The sequence below is a fragment of the Ornithorhynchus anatinus genome, chromosome 20 (genome assembly GCF_004115215.2).
Source record: "Ornithorhynchus anatinus isolate Pmale09 chromosome 20, mOrnAna1.pri.v4, whole genome shotgun sequence".
Classification (NCBI taxonomy): Eukaryota; Metazoa; Chordata; class Mammalia; order Monotremata; family Ornithorhynchidae; genus Ornithorhynchus; species Ornithorhynchus anatinus.
Genome location: NC_041747.1, coordinates 26,808,907 through 26,827,689, shown reverse-complemented (window position 1 = coordinate 26,827,689; position 18,783 = coordinate 26,808,907). Strand labels below are relative to the sequence as shown.

The 18,783-nt window shown below is 42.4% G+C and overlaps 1 protein-coding gene across 4 annotated transcripts in view; it reads right to left on the bottom strand.

The window, feature by feature from the left end:
- Positions 1–18,783, bottom strand: part of NOX4 (NADPH oxidase 4) — an 83,228-nt gene that overhangs the window by 52,856 nt on the left and 11,589 nt on the right. For 3 of the 4 annotated variants that reach the window (XM_029048519.2, XM_039914973.1, XM_039914972.1), the window contains exons 3-7: positions 12,552–12,662; positions 9,553–9,637; positions 7,735–7,832; positions 6,336–6,363; positions 1,011–1,083 (exon numbers count right to left, since the gene is read on the bottom strand). In XM_029048519.2, coding sequence (XP_028904352.1) covers positions 1,011–1,083; positions 6,336–6,363; positions 7,735–7,832; positions 9,553–9,637; positions 12,552–12,662 — 395 coding nt within the window. The remainder of the gene's footprint in view (positions 1–1,010; positions 1,084–6,335; positions 6,364–7,734; positions 7,833–9,552; positions 9,638–12,551; positions 12,663–18,783) is intronic. The other variant, XM_039914974.1, reaches the window with a different exon arrangement.

Sequence of the window (18,783 nt, the reverse complement as noted above, 5' to 3'; positions counted from 1 at the left end):
GCCCGCATGGGGGTCATGATCTTAATACTCATTTTACATATGCAGTAACTGAGGCACGGAGAAATTAAGTGACTTGCCCATGGTAACTCAGCAGAAAAGTGACAGAGCCAGGATTAGAACCCAGGTCCCTCTGACTCCTAGGCCCATGCTCTTTCCAGTAGGCAACACTGCTACTCTTATTTTTCCCAAATGAATTTTCAAATCAGCTCCATATAGCGTATGATGTGGTTTTGATTGAGGACTCTAGACTGTAAGCTCCTCCTTCTAGACCGTAAACTCCTGTGGGCAGGGACTGTGTCTGTTACACTGTTGTACCATACTCCCCCAAATATTTAGTACAGTGCTCTGCACACAGTAAGCACTCGATAAATACAATTGATCGATAGACTGTAAGCTCCTTGTGGGCAGGGAACATGCCTACCAACTCTGTTATACTGCACTCACCCATCACTTAGCATAGTGCTTTACACACAGTAAGCGCTCAATAAATACAACTGACTGAACCATCATAAGGAGAATGGCCTAGTGGAAAGAGTAGATGCCTGGGAGTCAGAGGACTTTTGGTACTTGTTAAACGCTTACTATGTGCTAAGCACTGGGGTGGACACGGGATAATAAGGTTGGACTCAGTCTCTGTTCTACATGGAGCTCACAATCAAAGTAGGAGAGAACGGGATTTAATCCCCATTTCACAGATAAGGTCACGGAGACATGGAGAAGTTAAATAACTTGCCCAAGATCACACCACAGAGAAGTAAGCACTTACTATGTGCCAAGCACTGTTCTAAGCTCACTCTCCCAAGGGCTTGATCGGCATGCAGTCGGTGCTCAATAAATACCATCAATTGGTTGAATTAGAATTCTAAACTTTGTGCCCTTTGATCTTCAAGTTATGGCAACAAAGAATGGAATCTTTTAGAATGTTGATTGCTATAACACAAAAGTCCATGACAACCTCAATAAATCAACAAAAGTGGGAGGCAGAATCCAACAGCAATATTGAGCCTTACCTTATAAAGTATGTAGAAGCGGTAAACATTAAAAATAGCACCAACACCATGCAGACTCCTGTCAATCCAGGAACTATGAAGAAAAAAATGTACTTTGAGCTAAATTGCACTCAGAAAAGTACACAGAGTTATTATTATCTTTAAAACCCCATGGTACCTTTCTGACTAGCTCAAGCCATAATCAAGCAGCTAGATGAATTTTACCTCCTCTACCAGGCCGTTTTTACCAATTATCACAGTTTCTTAGCAATTCATGTAAAATAGATTTGATCTTTTTCCTTTTTTTAAAAAAAGAGGGGGGTCAAGTTTTCTTTTCTGTGGACCCATTCTGCGCTGTGAATATGTACCATTTCAGTCATTATTATACATCTACCCAGTCTGACATCCAGAATCACACAGAACAATGTCAACAGCTGAACAACGTGACTTTTGGGGATCATTTTCCCCATTTTTAATCTCTACCTAAGCTAGCTTGTTACCGAAGTATTTCATTTTGCATTGCAAAAGCCCCTCACTCCCCTTTTATTTTTTGGCTGTCTCTGCCCAAATAGAAAGCTCAGCCTTTTCAAAAAAGGCGCAATTTTAAAACTGGACAGGAAAATAGAGGATTTCAAGCAAACAGATTACTAGGCCAGCAGTTACCAAGAACATTTGCAGCCTCACTTTGTCTTGAAAGGGGTAACATGCTGAAATTAGTCATCTGACATTGCATAATGACTAAAATTGAACCCTGTGAACCAAACTTGTTTGGTGAAAAATGGAATGAATGAAACGCTTTCAGCTTCCAAAATCAACTTTCAGCCCATCTGACGGCTGACAGGTTCCATGCTGGCAATGTTAGAGACCCGGGTAGAGTCAATGTCGAACAGGATGGAAAAAGATGTCCGTGATGTATTTAAGAACAGCATCTAAGACCCAAAACATTCTGAATAGCAAATTAACAATTTTTCATCTCCCATGTGAGGGAGTAATAAATTCCTTGTGAGCAGGGAATGTTATATGTACCAGTTGCATGCTTCCCAATGCTTAGTACAGTGCTCTGCATCCTAAAGGCATTCAGTAAATAGTTTCTACTACTACTTCTTAGTCATTTCACTTGGTGATTCCACAGTATCACCTCCCAAGCGTCCTAAAATCTTGGTCTGCTTTTTATCAAAATAGCCCTTCAAAGCTGTTCATGACACAAGCCCAGATATTTCTTTTAAGCAAAATATTGTTTATCAATCCAATGACCTTTATCAAAAACACTGGCTGAAAATATCTTGCTCCACTCTAATGCCCGTCAGCAAAATATGACTTTAAACAAAAATATTTTGCCAATTTCCTCTCAATTCAACCCCAAAATATATATCTTAATGTCATGTCCAAAATGAATTTCTGACTCAAAATCAAAACTCCTAATAAATCTGAAATGTCTCCTGGAAGGCTGAAAGGAGAAAGAATTCATCAACTCTATTACTCAAAAAGAGACGCCTAAGTGATTTCATTTCCAAAATATTTATCAAAGAAATTTGCAAAAGAAAAAAAAAACCACTGTATCTTTCTAGTCTTGATATGGGTGTCTGCAACAGCCTTACTAGACAATTGGGTGGCAGGAATTCTTCCAGCTGAAAATGGGGCTTAAAATTCTGCCTAGGTTGTGAGCACCACACCGTACATAGATTGTGTCTACTCTGATCATCCTGGATCAACCCTAGTTTTTAACACAGGGTATGACATTTAGAAAGTGCTTAGTATGTATTATGAATAACTAAATAAACAAGGTTTTGTGATTAAATTTTCGAGGTTAATTCCCCATGTTTGAGGTCAAGGAAGTCCATGACTATGAAGCCTTGTGGTCTAAAGATCTCATAAATTAGAAGGTCGTGTTGATTTTTAGGTGTTTCTTCATGGCCTAAGGCAGAGGACTCATTCATTCATTGCTCATATTGATTGAGCACTTAACTGTGTGCAAAGCACCGTACACTAAGCGCTTGGGAGAGTATGATATAACAGACACACTCCTGCTCACATCAAACTCAAGGTCTAAAGGGAATACCTCGCTAGATGTCTAGCTGGGAACTCTCTGGATTACTCTGCCTCCCTGCTTCTCCCCTAGAGCTTCCTGCTGCTTCACAGCCTCTCCGTTCCCTCTCTGCCTTGCCTGGGGAGGTAGGGACTCAGTCCAAGAGTTGTGTCTCCATCCCCAGAACGCCATTTCTCCGAGCTGCCTGGAGAAGGGTCACTGTAAATGGCTCAAGCTACTGGCAATGTACCCATTAAATTTGATCGCTAATATGAGCTGTATCCAGCCTTAAAGGCTACCCCGTTATTAGGAACAACATGAGCCATCCATTTACTTGACATCTCTCAGAATGGTCTTGCTTCCCATCAGGCTTTGCCCATGCTGCAGGGAGTTCTTCCGGGAGCCTCTTTGGGGTTTCCCTCCCACCCTGCCTCCAGTCATCCCTCGGCAGCATCTATGGAAGTATCCTGCTGGCATCCACCTCATCCATCCATCTTCCCTCCACCTGTCACCAATGCTGGGTGACTGGGTAGGAGCGTGGGCCCACTAACTCCACTGCAGGAATACTCTGCTGGTGATCCCATCTCACTATTAAAATACAAAACTATTAGGTGTTCAAGAACAGAAAATATCTTGGAGAGATGAAAATCCAGTCTGCTTCCACAGACCTCCACTGAATGGAATTTCACAATATCCCTGGGTTTAGATTGCACAACTCATTTTATAAACACTGGAAAACTTGCCCATTCCAATGTTCTAAAGACCTTCTTTATAGTTAACTCAAAGTCTTTCTCCATAGTTTAAGTTCACTTCATCTTGCTGGGTTCAAGATGGAAAAATTCCAGAAGACTTTTTTGATACAATAACCTTCGTGTACTGCTCTTTGGTGTTTTCAAGACCTCCCTCCGCATTCTCCTCTCTAAATCAAGTAACCTTGGTTCCCTTAACCATTGCTCATCAGCTCCCCTTTCCGACTACTTTGTGAATCCTCTAAACCTTCTCCAAGACCTCCATTTCCTTTGGAAGTTTTAGAAAACGGAAGCAGATGCAGTTTCTAGAAATGCAGTTTTCTAGAACGAGCCTGATCATCATTAAAGACACAGATGGATTGTTCTCTCAGTAAGGCTCCCTTCTTTATAATGTATCCTAGATCCAGCTTTGCTTTTTCAACACCACCGCAACACGAGTAATTCATGAACCAACTGAGACCCATGATCTTTAGCTCATCTTCCGTCTCCATATGTACACCACCAGAACTTCATCTTGTTTTTGTTCCATCTGCTATCCTGTCCTGTACACACTATCCCCCATTATCCTATTCAGTTGGGCCGTCTTTGTTCCTGACCCAATTTACCCAGCTTATTTTCCATTCCAAGCATATCCAGATGCTATCTCCTGGTCCCAGGTTGAGAGTTGTTTATGTAAATGTGACAGCATTGAATACATTTGGTATCCATATTTGATGAAGCACTCGTATCATTTTTCATTCATTTCAGATTAACGTCTACTTCGTTCTCCATGCTACATAATTTAGAATCTGCCTGCTGTCTGAAGTCATATTCTCATCTAGCAGGTCAAATCTATCTCCCAAATAAACACCAACAACCCTCCCACTGGGAGAAAGTTGCCTTCTTTACTGTTATCACTGTGTAGGTTCTGTTTGGAAAATGGCACCTACTAACTGAAAAAATGAACCGGCTGGAGACAGCCACTAAAGCTGGAGACTTGCAGAGGGGAGCCCCATTGTTATGCAGAATCATTCTTTCATTCGAAGCAACTTCTTACTTAGAAAGAGGGGAAGTTTAGAAACTATTTCTCATTCCACCCCCAGGGTCTTCCAAACCCAGTATAGGTAAGCAAACCCAATTATGTAAATAAAGGCAATATTTTGATGCACATGAACTGCAACAAATGTTACATTTTCCTGTAGTCTCACACAAAAGTTTTATAAACCTTGATACTATGTAAAATGGATTTTTTTAGGATTCAAAAATTTAAGATGAATAATTCAAGGATTTTTCCCCCTATTTTTTCTCCCAGACAACACATTGCCCATCTAAGTCTTCAACTATGTATTTTTTATGATGAAAATTTTATCTAAAGGTTTCTGAATACTCTCCCTGTATAAACTTCCCTCTCTCATCAAGAGTATTTCCGTATCAACAGTATTTACTGAATGCCTACTCTGTGTAGGGTATTGTACTAAGAGTTTGGGAATAATAATGTTGGTATTTGTTAAGCACTTACTATATGCAGAGCACTGTTCTAAGCGCTGGGGTAGACACAGGGGAATCAGGTTGTCCCACATGAGCCTCACAGTCTTAATCCCCATTTTACAGATGAGGTAACTGAGGCACAGAGAAGTTAAGTGACTTGCCCACAGTCACACAGTTGACAGGTGGCAGAGCCGGCATTTGAACCCATGACCTCTGACAACCAAGCCCGGCTCTTTCCACTGAGCCACGCTGCTTCTCTGTGGGAATCACATCGAAGGGATATAAAATGAAATCCCTTATCATATCCCCTTAAGTGAATTTTAGTTTTGCGGTGCTCTAATGCAAGGTAAGGAAAGGAGGAGCAATGTGTTATTCTTGCCATTTGTGAGGGGCAAAGTTTTGAGAACTTTCAGTCAAACCTCCTTCCAAGGAAAAGGAAAAAAAATCTAGGGTGAGTTTGATTCTTATGCAGGTTGAAGGACAAGAGGGTTCAGCTTTGTAGGACTAAATGGTGGCAAGTTGTAATTTTTCAGACTTTTGTCCATGTAACCCACCAACACCACCGACAGCAGGCACAAATTCAGAACATCTTTGCATGGAAATAGGGAAGGGGGCTAGATGCTTTCTTGCTCAATCTTTTTTATTCAACCAAAAACTCGGATTTGGTGGATGGAGTCACTTAGTTACCTACCGAAATTTGGACTGAAGACTTCCTCCTTCCCAGCCAATCCCAACCCAATACAAAAGCAGAGTTGGCACGGAGTGCCGACACTTAAGGAGAACAGCATTCTGCTTTTTGGGAAAGGAAATGAGCAACTTCGCTATCACTGCTTGGAATTGGGAATTTTCGACATTTGCCTTCAAGGTGATTTCTATCCTTTCTTGGTGGGCTGTCACAGCAAATTCCACCAAAACTGTTGTGAATCCCCATCTGCCATCACCCCTCTCGAGCTCCTAAGTTAGGTGTGCGTGGCGGGGTTGGGAGGGAGGGTGGAGTGCAAGAATGTCATTGAACACAACATTGCTACTAAGCACAACCACCCAGGACAGGTACCATTTTACTAGACTTTCCTGAATCTGCATAGAAAGATAATATCAACTTACCAGTGGTGAAGAGGAGTTTCCTGGGATCCTAGACCAAATGAGAGAAAAAAATTATGTATATTATATATATATATATGTGTGTGTGTATATATATATTAGTGAATACATATTCACTATATATTTTAGTGAATATATACATGTACGTAGAGAATGTATATTTATATATACAATGAATATATATATTTATATGTGTGTGCACGTATGTATTTAACTCTATCACTGAAAGACTCCAAAGGAAGAAACCAAATATGAAATCCCTTCGATCCTATGGTTGTAATGCCCCTGATGAAAGATGATGTCAAAGCACTCGATAAAGCCATGTTCCTTTATCGTAAAACTTAAACACGATGATGATAACAAAAATAATAATAGTAATGTCTGTAAAACACTACTATGTGCCAAGTGACACACTAAGCACCGGGACTGACATAAAATGATCAGGTCAGAAACAGCCCCCTCCCACACGGGGCTCATAATCTAAGAGGAAGGTAGAGCAGGTATTTCGTCCACATTTTACAGATGAGGAAACAGAGGCACAAATAAGTTAAGCAACTTGTTCCAAGTCACCCAGCAGGCAAGTGGTGGAGCTAGAATTGAAATCCAGGTCCTCTGACTCCCAAGCCTGTGCTCTTCCCCCTAGGCCACACTGTTTCTCAGTGATGAAATCTCTAATCCAGAATGATTCAAAAAGCCATAATTAGCAGCAAAACCTAACCCAGCTCAGGGCACTGGATCTTCTGCATCCTCGAAGACTTCCAAAGCAAAAGGAAGAACATTCCCCAATTCCCTAACAAGGAATTAGGGAAGTCACCCAAGCTGCTCTGAAAGGAGGTGATCACCAAGCTTCCTTTCTCAGGAAAACCCACTAACACCCACCCCATTTCTAGGATTTAGTACAGTGGTCTGCACACAGTAAGCCCTCAATAAATACCACTGATTGATCGAAGGGAAAATATTTCACAAACTTCTACTCGAGATCAATTAGATAGGGAAGCTTGGTGATCTAGGATCCAGAAATGTAAACACACACGTCTGCCTTCTCTCTCTAAATCTGTGGGGCAAAGGACAGTCTTCCCCCTCCTGGTATGGTTGACATCCACAAATTTAAGATCTGCGACATCACAGACAAATTATGCTGAATCAGAAATAGGCCCTTGGTGGAAAACTACAAAATCCTGCAGAATTTACTAAGCAGGCACCCACCAGGGTTCCTATTTTCTGCTGAAAACCATCCAAGATGATAATTACCCGTATTTCACCTGAAGAAGAGAAGAAATAAAATCAGCATGACCTCTCTTTTCTTAAAAGTACTCTGAGGCAGATTTTCCAGGAAAACCATTGCACCTCACTAACCAGTTATGACAGTCGCAAGGAAAATCTTAAGGCCAAGACCACCCACCTCATCCCGATATCTTGCCGCGTTCAGTGCTGGAAAATCTTCACTGTAGTTCATGGAGAAATGCAGGGCGTTGAGTAGGTGAGCGACTACGTGCATTCCTGCAACAGAAAAAAGGGCCCAGAGGATTAGGATTTGCACAAGGGCAGACCTATGCTTCACTGCAAGAGTCTGGTTCACATTGGATGTAAATATCCTGGACCATCTTGACAGTCACTCTAGATCGGGAATGAATAAGCCATTACTTCATTCAAACGTATTTATTGAGCACTTACTCTATGTGGAATACGGTACTAAGTGTTTGGGAGAGTACAATATAATAAACAGACACATCCCCTTCCCTTAATGAGGTTACAGTCTGAGAGAGACACTGAACAGTGAACATGAACATTAGACAAAAAGGAAAAAAACCAACCAGTGGAATTATACAACAAACCAAGACTAGTTTTTCAAATTCAGTCACCCAGAGAATTTCTAACAGCTCCCAAATTTTGTCTTCCCATCTCCCCAACCCAATTTGTTCTGAGCCCCTTGAGTGCGGGGTGAGTGTCTACTAACCCTAGAGTACTCTCCAATGAGCTTACTACAGTGCTCTGCACACAGTAAATGCTCAGTAAATAACACTGATTGAGCGGTAGCTTTTGAAAGCTTCACCATGTATCACAGGGGTTTTCAATCCCAAGGTTCACCTGTCATCCCATGTTTCCTAGAACAGGAGGGTTTGGGAACCCCAGGAAACAAGGAGACTGAAAGAGAATCAGATGTTTTCTGAGTTTCAACGAAGTAGTTATTCTTTCAGGTCAATAAGACGCCATTTGCTGAATCACCTAACTGCTATACTTATACGAGGTTTTGGGTTCTAAGATGCCACATGCAGGAGCAAAATAATGATCCCACCCCATTGTGCCTAACCTCCCCCAGAAACAGCTGGTTAACTTCACAGCTTGCTAGGTCCCAGTTCAGTGTGAGAACTGCCAAGAAATTGGAAACTCAAGGGATCAAGAATTCCAAAGCATGTGGGGGCTCAAGGTCAAGGAAGTTCAAAGACCTGCCCCAGATCAGATGGCAAGAGAAGTCTTTCTAAAAAAATTAGTGTTCGGATTCAAGGGCTTTTTTCAATAAAGGATTCTCCACTTATACTAATAGCAATTGAATGTGATGGGGAAATTCTGGATCTGGTTCGGCACTTGTAACTAAAATTTCCCTGAACATTTTGCCCAGATAGAAACAAATGATGGTATTTACGAAGTGTCTGTGAATGCCTAAATGCTGGGGTAGAGGCAGGAGGGTCAAGTGGGACTCAACCTCTGTTCCACACGGAACTCACAATCTAAGAGTTAGGCAGATCTGGTATCTTATCCCCATTTTACAGGTGAGGAAACTGAGGATAAGTGACTTGACTAAGACTGCATATCTCAACTGAGATAACAGATCCCCTAACTCTCAATCCCTAGTGTAATAGTCATAACCTGCTCTAATCTATACTGGCTCTCAAATGATTTCTACAAAAGCATTTATTCTTCCAGGGCATGAAGGTTATTTGCCTTATCTTCACAGCCACAGATACAATTCTTCAGTGAAACAGTGATGTTCTAAGGTTTCAACTACACATTGTATTCATAACCAAATTAAAGATCCTCTAGATTGTAAGGTCATTATGTATCTGCTAATTATGTTTTAATGTACTCTTCCGAGTGCTCAATACAGTGCTCCGCATACAGTAAGAGCTCAATAGATACCACTGATGGATTGATTATCACCTGTATCACTCAACCTCCTCCTTCCCTCAAGATGTGACCCTACTAAAATGTAACAAAATACCTGAAAAGATGCAGATTGTAACACCACATGTGATATGGAACGTCCGGCTTTTATCCAATAATCTTCTTGTTTTCCTGCTTGCAACCTAAAAAACACATTTTTCCTTTAGAGTGCAATAACGAATACCCTTTAAATTTACTCTTCCTTTAAAATACTTACTGACTTCAAAACCAGAGAAGATCATTCCACCAAGAGAACACTGCGGACAGCTTAGCCACTGCGTGCTATGATGCAGTTATTAAAAGTTCCCTGGATCCCTGCCTAGATCTGACCTGCCTCCTAGATGTTGGGCTAAGTAGGAACTAGATGAGGGAAATGACACCTCCCAGGCACATATCCAAGACCAGAGTGACCAAGAACTAGAGGAATGTTTCTCCAAGCCAACCTATTCACTGTGCCTTGCTCTCATCTCTCTCATTCATTCAGTAGTATTTATTGAGCGCTTACTATGAGCAGAGCACTGTATTACACGCTTGGAATGTATAATTCGGCAACAGATAGAGACAATTTCTGCCCAATGACAGACTCACAGTCTACTGACTTCTTGCTTACATCCTCCCTTCTACCTCCATCTCCCTCTCCCGTCCTATCCAGCAGACCATAACTCTCCCCATCTTCAAGGCCCTCCTGGCATCACCTCTCCTCCAGGAGGCCTTCCCCAATTAAATTCCCACCCCCTCCCCACCCTATTTTTATTTTTAAATGGCATTTGTTAAGCACTTACTATGTCCCAGGCACTGTACTAAGGGGCAAGGTAGATACAAGGTTGGATACAGCCCCTGGGGCTCACAGTCTAAATTCCCATTTTACAGATGAGGTAGTTAAGGCACAGAGAAGCTAAGTAACTCTCCCATGGTCACTCAGCAGACAAGTGGCAGAGTCAGGATTAGAACTCAGGTCCTTTTGACTCCCAGGCCTGTGCTCTATCCATTAGACCATGATGTCCCTACTGCCACTTCTGCTTTTCTGTATTGCCTCAGCCCTTGCCTGGCCCCATCTCTGTAGCACTAAAGAAGCAGCATGGTCAGTGGAAAGAGGATGGACCTGGGAGTCAGAAGGTCATGGGTTCTAATCCCGGTTCCACCACTTGTCTGCTGTGTGATCTTGGGCAAGTAACTTCGCTTCTCTGGGCCTCAGTGACCTCATTGTACAATGGGGATTGAGACTGTGAGCCCCACGTGGGACAGGGACTGTGTCCAACCCAGTGCGCTTGTATCTATCCCAGTGCTTAGTACAATGCTTGGCATACAGTAAGCGCTTATCAAATAGAACAATTGCCATTATTAAAATCTAATAAATACAATTAAAGGAATTATGTCTACCAACTCTATTGTATTGTCCTCTCTCTGCATAGAGTAAGTGCTCTGTAAATAACACTGATCGACTGCCCAGTGGAAGAAGGTTGAGCAGCCCGCACGGGAGCCCGGATCTCAGTCCTGCAAGAAGCCAGAGGCCAGGAACTCTGAGGGCCTGTGGACTTGGAGCCACTGGAAACATCAATATTGGGAAGGCTGCAGTCGCCTGGCTCCAGGGTGCCTAGAGCAGGAAAGAACATCGGCCCTGTCTTTCTCTGGACTATCTGTTCCTATTCCTCTTGCTGTTTTCAACTCCCATGGTCTGGGCCTTGTCCACAATTTATTTCTCTTTTTTAGTATTATTATTAATAATTATGGTGCTTACTATGTGCCAAGCACCGTTCTGAATGCTGATATCTGTGTCCTCACCACGCCCAGATTGGGAGCCCCTCGGGAGGGATGAACGTTTCTGAATTTGCTTATTTTGCCCTCAGTCCAGCACTTAGCCCCAATCGAGCACTGAGTAAATACCATTATAACAGGTAGGCTACAGGCCCCGTAAGGTCAAGAGCCGACGAGCTCAGGGATGCCACGAAAGGAGCTGCCAGGCAGTCTCGATGCCAGGAATAATGGATCTTGCCACCCAAGGAAATGGCTATTTTCTGGACTGATTAAATGTGATGATTATAGTTAAATAACAGGACAGAAAGTACAGAGTCTCTTTGGCGATGCATCTACTCAGTGATTTCTCCTAAGCACAGAGCTACGTTAAGAGGAAAATTGATTTGCTAATTGTAACAACTGCCTTAAGAATGGCGGGCTAGGCAGCTTTCCCGGACATTTTCATTATCAGAACTCTCAGAAGTACTTTGGAGGAGTCTGACTTTTCAATATCAGATGTCCCACAAAATGACATAAAGTTATTAAACAGTGCACCTCTATGATCTAGGTAACAAATTACATCTTGAGCAGCCATTGTGTGCAAAACACTGTGCCAAGCACTTGGGAAAGCACACTAGACCCCAGGGCATGTTCCCCGCCCACAGGGAGCTTACACTCTAAGGAGCGGCAGCATGGCCTAGTGGAAAAAGCATGGCCTGGGAATCAGAGCACCTTAGTTCTAATCCCACACCACTTGTCTGCTGTGTGATCTTGGGCAAATCACTTAACTTCTCTGCGCCTCAGTTCCCTCACCATAAAATCACTCAGATGAAGCCCTACTTTTCCTCATTTCCCACTCCCTTCTGCGTCGCCTTAACTTGCTCCTTTGCTCACCCCTCCTCCCCCCCACCAGCCCCACAGCACTTATATCTGCAATTCTATTTATTTGTATTGATGTCTTCCCCCTCCACCCACCCAGCCACGCTCCCCAAGACTGTGAACCCGTTGTGGGCAGGGACTGTCACTGTTTATTTTTGTACTGTTCTTTACCAAGTGCTCTGCACACAATAAGCACTTAATAAATACAATTGAATGAATGAATGAGTTTGAGACTGAGCCCCATGTGGGATATGGACTGTATCCAACCTGATTATCTGACATCTATCTCAGTGCTTAATTCAGCACCAGGCAAACAGAATGCACTTCAATACCATTAAAAAAAAGAGGTTAGCATGAAAATAAAGTGACAGAGGTTATCATTTCATGAGGAGCAGTCCGAATTGCTGTCTTTAAGTACCGGCTGCGGGTCTTACGTTTCCTCACCTTCTGGGATCCTCTCAGGAAGGCGAGAAGGGTCCGGCACATGGGTAACAGAATGAGGCTGCAGTTGAAGTTGAGGACGGAGGCGGAAGCTCTGCTTAGGCACAATCCTAGCTGAACCAATAAGGCCAAGAGTTAGAACACAGTCAACGGCCAGAGGCCCCGCAAGTGACGCTTCATTAGCTCAACAGGGCTAACAAAGCCCACATTCAGAAATCCCCTGACCATGGTTCTCCTACAAGAGAACTCTCTCTTTGTTGCTGAATTGTATTTTCCAAGTGCTTAGTACAGTGGGTAAGCGCTCAATAAATACGACTGAATGAATGAACTCCCCCTACTCTGAGGAATTGACAGAGTAAAGGACTACAGTTAAAGAAAGAATATTTCCTTTCTTTAGGCCACTTCTTTCTCAAATATAAAACTGTTTGGGAATTGAAAAAAATCCCCCACAGAACAGGAAAGTATGATTTTCTTTTCCAGTGTATGAGTAAACAGGAAGAGGGAAGTGAAGAATCGGCTTGTCACCTAGATTCAGTTTCCCAGTATTTGAGGTGGGAAAAAATGGAGTTCACGTGTTTGTGGGTTACAAATTCATACATGTGTTTGGTGCAAAAATTGGTAACGCTTATTGAAGAAAAGTCTCAAAAGCCTACATTTGTTATTTTAAATAAAAAATTACAATATTTGCTGTTTTTAGAAAATGTTATTGTTTTTTTCTGAGTCTGCGTGGCAAAAAATAACTAGCGATATCCATAATTTAGTGAATTCATGATTTACTAAAGCTCCATTCTGCCCAATGAGTTTGCATGCCTAGTTCTCCATGTAATTTCTCCAAGGACTTAATACAACAGTGCTTTCCACAAGGTAGACACAGTCACTACTATTATTACTCATATTTCTCTTACCTTTGATAAGCAAAATATTTTAAGATCCTCTCCACTAGATTGTAAGCCCTCTGAAGGAAGGGATCATGTCTACCATCTCCACTGCCCTCTCCCAGATGCTTAGCACAGTCCTCTGCACACAAATGAATCCTCAATAAAATCATCATTCATTTCCCTTTTAAAGGAGCAAAATGAACCAGTTGAATCAAATCACTGTTTTAAATCCAAATGAAATAATCCTTCATGCACGAGGTGATGAGAATAGACTTCTCTTCCACAGGTGCAGCCTAGTTGGTTAGTTCAAGGGGGCTTTGGGTCCATTCAAACTGCAAGGGGGAACTGGGAGGACATTTTGGAAAAAGTTAGGGATCCTCTCAGGGTGGATGTCAAGAAAGACAACCAAATTCTACTGAATGAAAGAGCAAGGAGCTGGGTGAACACAGGAATAGCTTTTCACATGATCTTAGGTGCTGTGGAGAGAGGAGTAAAGGGAAGACGGAAGCTCCTTGACTTAACCAAAAGGCTAGGGTTCCTCGCATCTTGGCCCAACACCAAAGTTTTCAGGACTAAAAAATAGTCTCCCTACGTGGCTGGTGGCCAGAATGTTTTAAGTCCCAAGGATCCCAGGGGAAGGGCAGTGCCAGACGGGGAGAATTCCAACGACCAGAGTTCCCCTCCGCCTTTGGAGCTCTAGGTAACAGTATTAAGTGCAACGACTATGGCTATAGGAAAGGCAGATGGGGTTCAAAGTAAGATCAGCCAAGTGGAGATCACCACCGGGGAAGAACGCAACCTTGGCCTTGCACACAGAAAGTGCAAGTTTTTGGTTACATCATTAGTCTACCCGGGACAATCTAAGATGAGGGAATTTTTGGTTACGCCACGATTCTACCCAGGACCATCTAAGATGAGTGAGCTACGCCTCCCTGGGGGAACTGGAAAGGGGGAGAAAAATCACGGCTGATCTCTCGAGCGAAAACTCAACAGCAGGCCCAAAGGAATGGAAACCAGACAATTTCTTCATCCCAAAAACAAGCCCGTGTGACAGCAGAGGTTACAATTACACAGCCGGAAAGCAAAACACGGAAAAAGTAACTAGAAGTTCCTTCTGAACCATTTAAGTAAATTACACAGACATTATGAGTCACAAAACAATGTCAAACATTAAATCATAACAAATGAAGCCAGTTGTACCATTTCCAAGACTGTTGGCAAGACGCATCTTTTGTAAAAAAAAGAAATACACATAGTTGATCTATTACTTGACTAAAATCCAAAAATCATTTTTAAAGAAGTGCAAAGGAGTCAAGAAATTTATACCCTATTCATAACAGGAAACCGCTGAACTCTGTTTGAAGGGTCATTAACAGTAGACTGGAAGGCACTGCATGCTCAGATATTGACGATACCAATCCTGAGCCCACAGGATAATAATAATAATATGGTATTCATTAAGCACTTACTATGTGCCAAGCACTGTTCTAAGCGCTGGGGTAGATACAAGTTCATCAGGTTGGACACAGTCCCTCTCCCACATGGGGCTCACAAACTCTCAACCCCATTTTGCAGTTGAGGTAACTGAGTCCCAGAGAAGTTAAGTGACTTGCCTAAGGTCACACAGCTGACAAGTGGTGGAGCTGGGATCAGAACCCAGGTTCTGTTGAGTCCCAGGCCCGTGTTATATCCACTAAGCCACGCAGAGCACCTTCTAAGGGCAGAGCACTGCACGGGTCACCCATAAGACATACAGAAGTAAAGGATGGAATCCCTACCTTCAAAAAGCATACAATGTAATGGTATGAAAGGTGATAATAATAAAAAATAATATTTGTGAAGCACTTACCCTGTGCCAAGCACTGGACTAAGCTCTGGTTTTTAAACAAAATAGGTCCGATACAGTCCTTGTCCCTCATGGAGCCTACAGTTTAAATAGCAAGGAGAATGGGCCTTTAATCCCCATTGTACAGATGAGGAAACTGAGGTACAGAGAAGTGAAATGACTTGCCCGAGGCCCAAAACCGGGATTAGAACACAGGTCCTCTGACTTTCAGGCTTGAGGTCTTTCCATTAGGGCATGCCGCTTCCTATATATTATCAGCTACGTAGATAAATATTAACTATATAATAGCTAAGACCACAAGTAAATAAAGATTCCAGCAAGTCAATGGCTTGGAGTCATTTATGCTGCGGCTATATTCTTTTGCAACTAATTTTAAATATTAGCGATTATTAAGTGTCACTGTGTTCTATTCAACCTGTTTTAAATTACATAATCATCACTTAAATGTCGATATCAGCGACAGCATGGGTAATGGCCCGGGAATCTGTACTGAGTTGAAGATAAAATTCTGGGGAGAGAGGATGGAGGGGGGAGGAGAAGGCTCGGGGGAGGCAAGGAACGCAGAATGAAGAGGGTCTGTGGGGAGGACAAGACAGATGAGGAGATGGGGGAGTGTAGCAGCACGAGGGTGCGAGGATGGGAAGAGAAGTGAGAGAATGAGTGGCATTTTAACCAGGAGCCTCTACGAGAAGCAGACTAAGGTGTGGTCCAGTGGATAATAATAATAATAATGATAATGATGGTGTTTATTAAGCACTTACTATGTGCCAAGCACTCTTCTAAGTGCTGGGGTAGATACCAGGTTACCAGGTTGTCCCACGTGGGGCTCACAATCTTAATCTCAATTTGATAGAGGTGATAACTGAGGCACCGAGAAGTTGAGTGACTTGCCCAAAGTCACATGGCCGACAAGTGGCGGAGCTGGGATTAGAACCCACGACCTCTGACTCCCAAGCCTCTGACCTCTTTCCGCTAAACCACACTGCTTCTCTGTGCCTCATTTACTTCATCTGTAAAATGGGGATTAGGACTGTGAGCTCCACGTGGGTCAACCTGATTACCTTGTATCTCCCCCAGTGCTTAGAATGGTGTTTGGCACCTAAGCCCTTAACAAATACCATAATCATAATTATTATCAATTATAACAGTGCCTGGCGCATAGTAAGTGCTTAAGATACCGTTAAAAATTTCATTCGAAAGCATTTTTTCAGGAATGGGGTCCTTCAAAAGACTATCTAAATATTTTGATGGAAAAATGTCATGCGAATAGCCCCAGGCTTATCGCAGAGAATTAAAATGGCAAACATGTTTGCTTTGACAGTACCGGGAGCTGCAGGAAAACTATGAATGAGGAAACACAGCTAATGTGAATATAGAAACAGTTTAGGCAAAATCCAAAAATAAACCATCATGGCTGTGCTTTTTATGTAGTTCCAAGAATTTATGAATAGCCACTCAGGCCATTAGAAAAGTTTAATTTATTCCTAATGGTTTCCTTTCCATCTATTTCCATTTCATTGCCCTGGAGAGTTTGACCTAATGTGCAGTATATGACTCAATTCCACTGACGATAATCCAGAGGTTTAAAAGAAAACAATCTATAAAAAACTGCTTCTCAAATGCTGTCTGTGAGATAAGCCCATAATATAAAAAGGACATGAGAAAAGACGAATCACAGAATCCGAGAGCTAGAAACGATCTCCGAAAATCAGCCTCCTGGAGAGATGAAATCTGAATGATTCAAAATAGATGCTTTTAATAATAGTAATAATAATGATATGTGTTAAGCACTTCCTATGTGCCAAACCCTGTATTAAGAACTGGGATAGATACAGGATAATGAGAATGGCTACAGTCTCTGTCCCACAGAAGAAACAGCCTGGTCTAGTGGATAGAGCAGGGGCCTGGGAGTCAGAAGGACCTGGGTTCTAATTCCGGCTCTTCCACTTCTCTGTTGTGTGATCCTGAGCAAGTCACTTCACTTCTCTGGGACTCAGTTACCTCATCTGTAAAATGGGGATTAGGACTGTGAGTCCCATCTGGGACAGAGATTGTGTCCAAGCCAATTTGCTTGTATTCATCGCAGCGCTTAGTAAGTACACTGCCTGGCACAAGGAAGCGCTTAACAAATACAACCATTATTATTAGATGGGGCTCACTGTATTAATCCCCAAGATGAGGTAACTTGTCCAAAGTCACACAGCAGGTAAGTAGGAGAGCCAGGATTAGAACTCAGGTTCACCTGACTCTCAGACCCATGTTCTATCCACTGAGACAAGACTTCTCGGCCCGGTCCCGCACATGCTAAATCCCCAGACAGAATTGGGCCCAAAACATAACAAGTTAGGAGGAAATTACCTCCCCCTGGCCCTTGGGATCTAATATTTCCCACCAGCACAGGCTTGCCTTAATAATTAATAATAATTATGGTATTTGTTAAGCACTTACTATGTGCCAGGCAATTATCTAAGCGTTGGAGTGGATAAAAGTCTTGGGCCCAAATGGGATGTGGGGGATTATAATCTTTGGTCTGCGAAAGAAGCCAGCTCCGGCCATATAAACTCACTGGGATCCACACAGGGATCCGTCTCATAGCTCCTTCATGAGTTATCAAAAAACACCTTGGAACAATCATGTCAGCCAAAGTTCTGCAATAACGGCAGCCAATTCCTTGATAAAATTCACATTTGTTGAAGGATAGAAAACATAACGTCAAACATGCTGAATGAAACTTAAATACAATTTCACCCATGTCGCCAAGCAATCGTTTAGATTACATTCATAACACTTACTGATTTTTTTCAAAATGAAAAGTCATCAGAAAGCAAGCCAGAGTCTCTCAACATTCATCTTCTCTGGACCACCATTTGGAAGGTATTACATGCTCATGGCCTGCCGGCTAACAACAATAATAATAATGATATTTGTTAAGTGATCACAAGCCCATACAAGTTAGTCGGGTTGACAAAGTCCCAGTCAACAACAGACTCGGGGTTTAAGACTTTTGTGAGCTTCCTAGTCACTTCTTCAGGCCGTTTTCTTCACCCCATTTTGAAGATGAGCAAAGTAAATTATTAGAGCAGTTAAGGAGTTTGCTGTCAAAGCATTTCAAGGAGGATCTCTCCTTTGTGTTGAAAGAAAACTGGGTGTGAGTATCGCATTTGGAAAAATTCACTCTAGTTTCCTCAACACAATTATTTTGGGATTAAAGAGCAGTTAATTATTCCCTGTTCCCCTTAACCTGGGGTGGGGGCCAGGGCTCTGTTCAACTGTCATATCTAAACCAGCACTTATCACAATGTAAGTGCTTAATACCATTATTAATAATGAGATGAGGGTCCAGATCCTGCCAACAAGGAATAATTCAGTTCTCTATTGCTTCCAGATTTCACCAAAGAATCTGTTCCCCACAGGGGGAAAAGAATCAGGAATCGACCCAAGGTTTCCAAAGCTGCTTTGTGCTCGCCAGAAGAAAACCACCATCTAAAGACAGGACACTTGCAGCTTCATC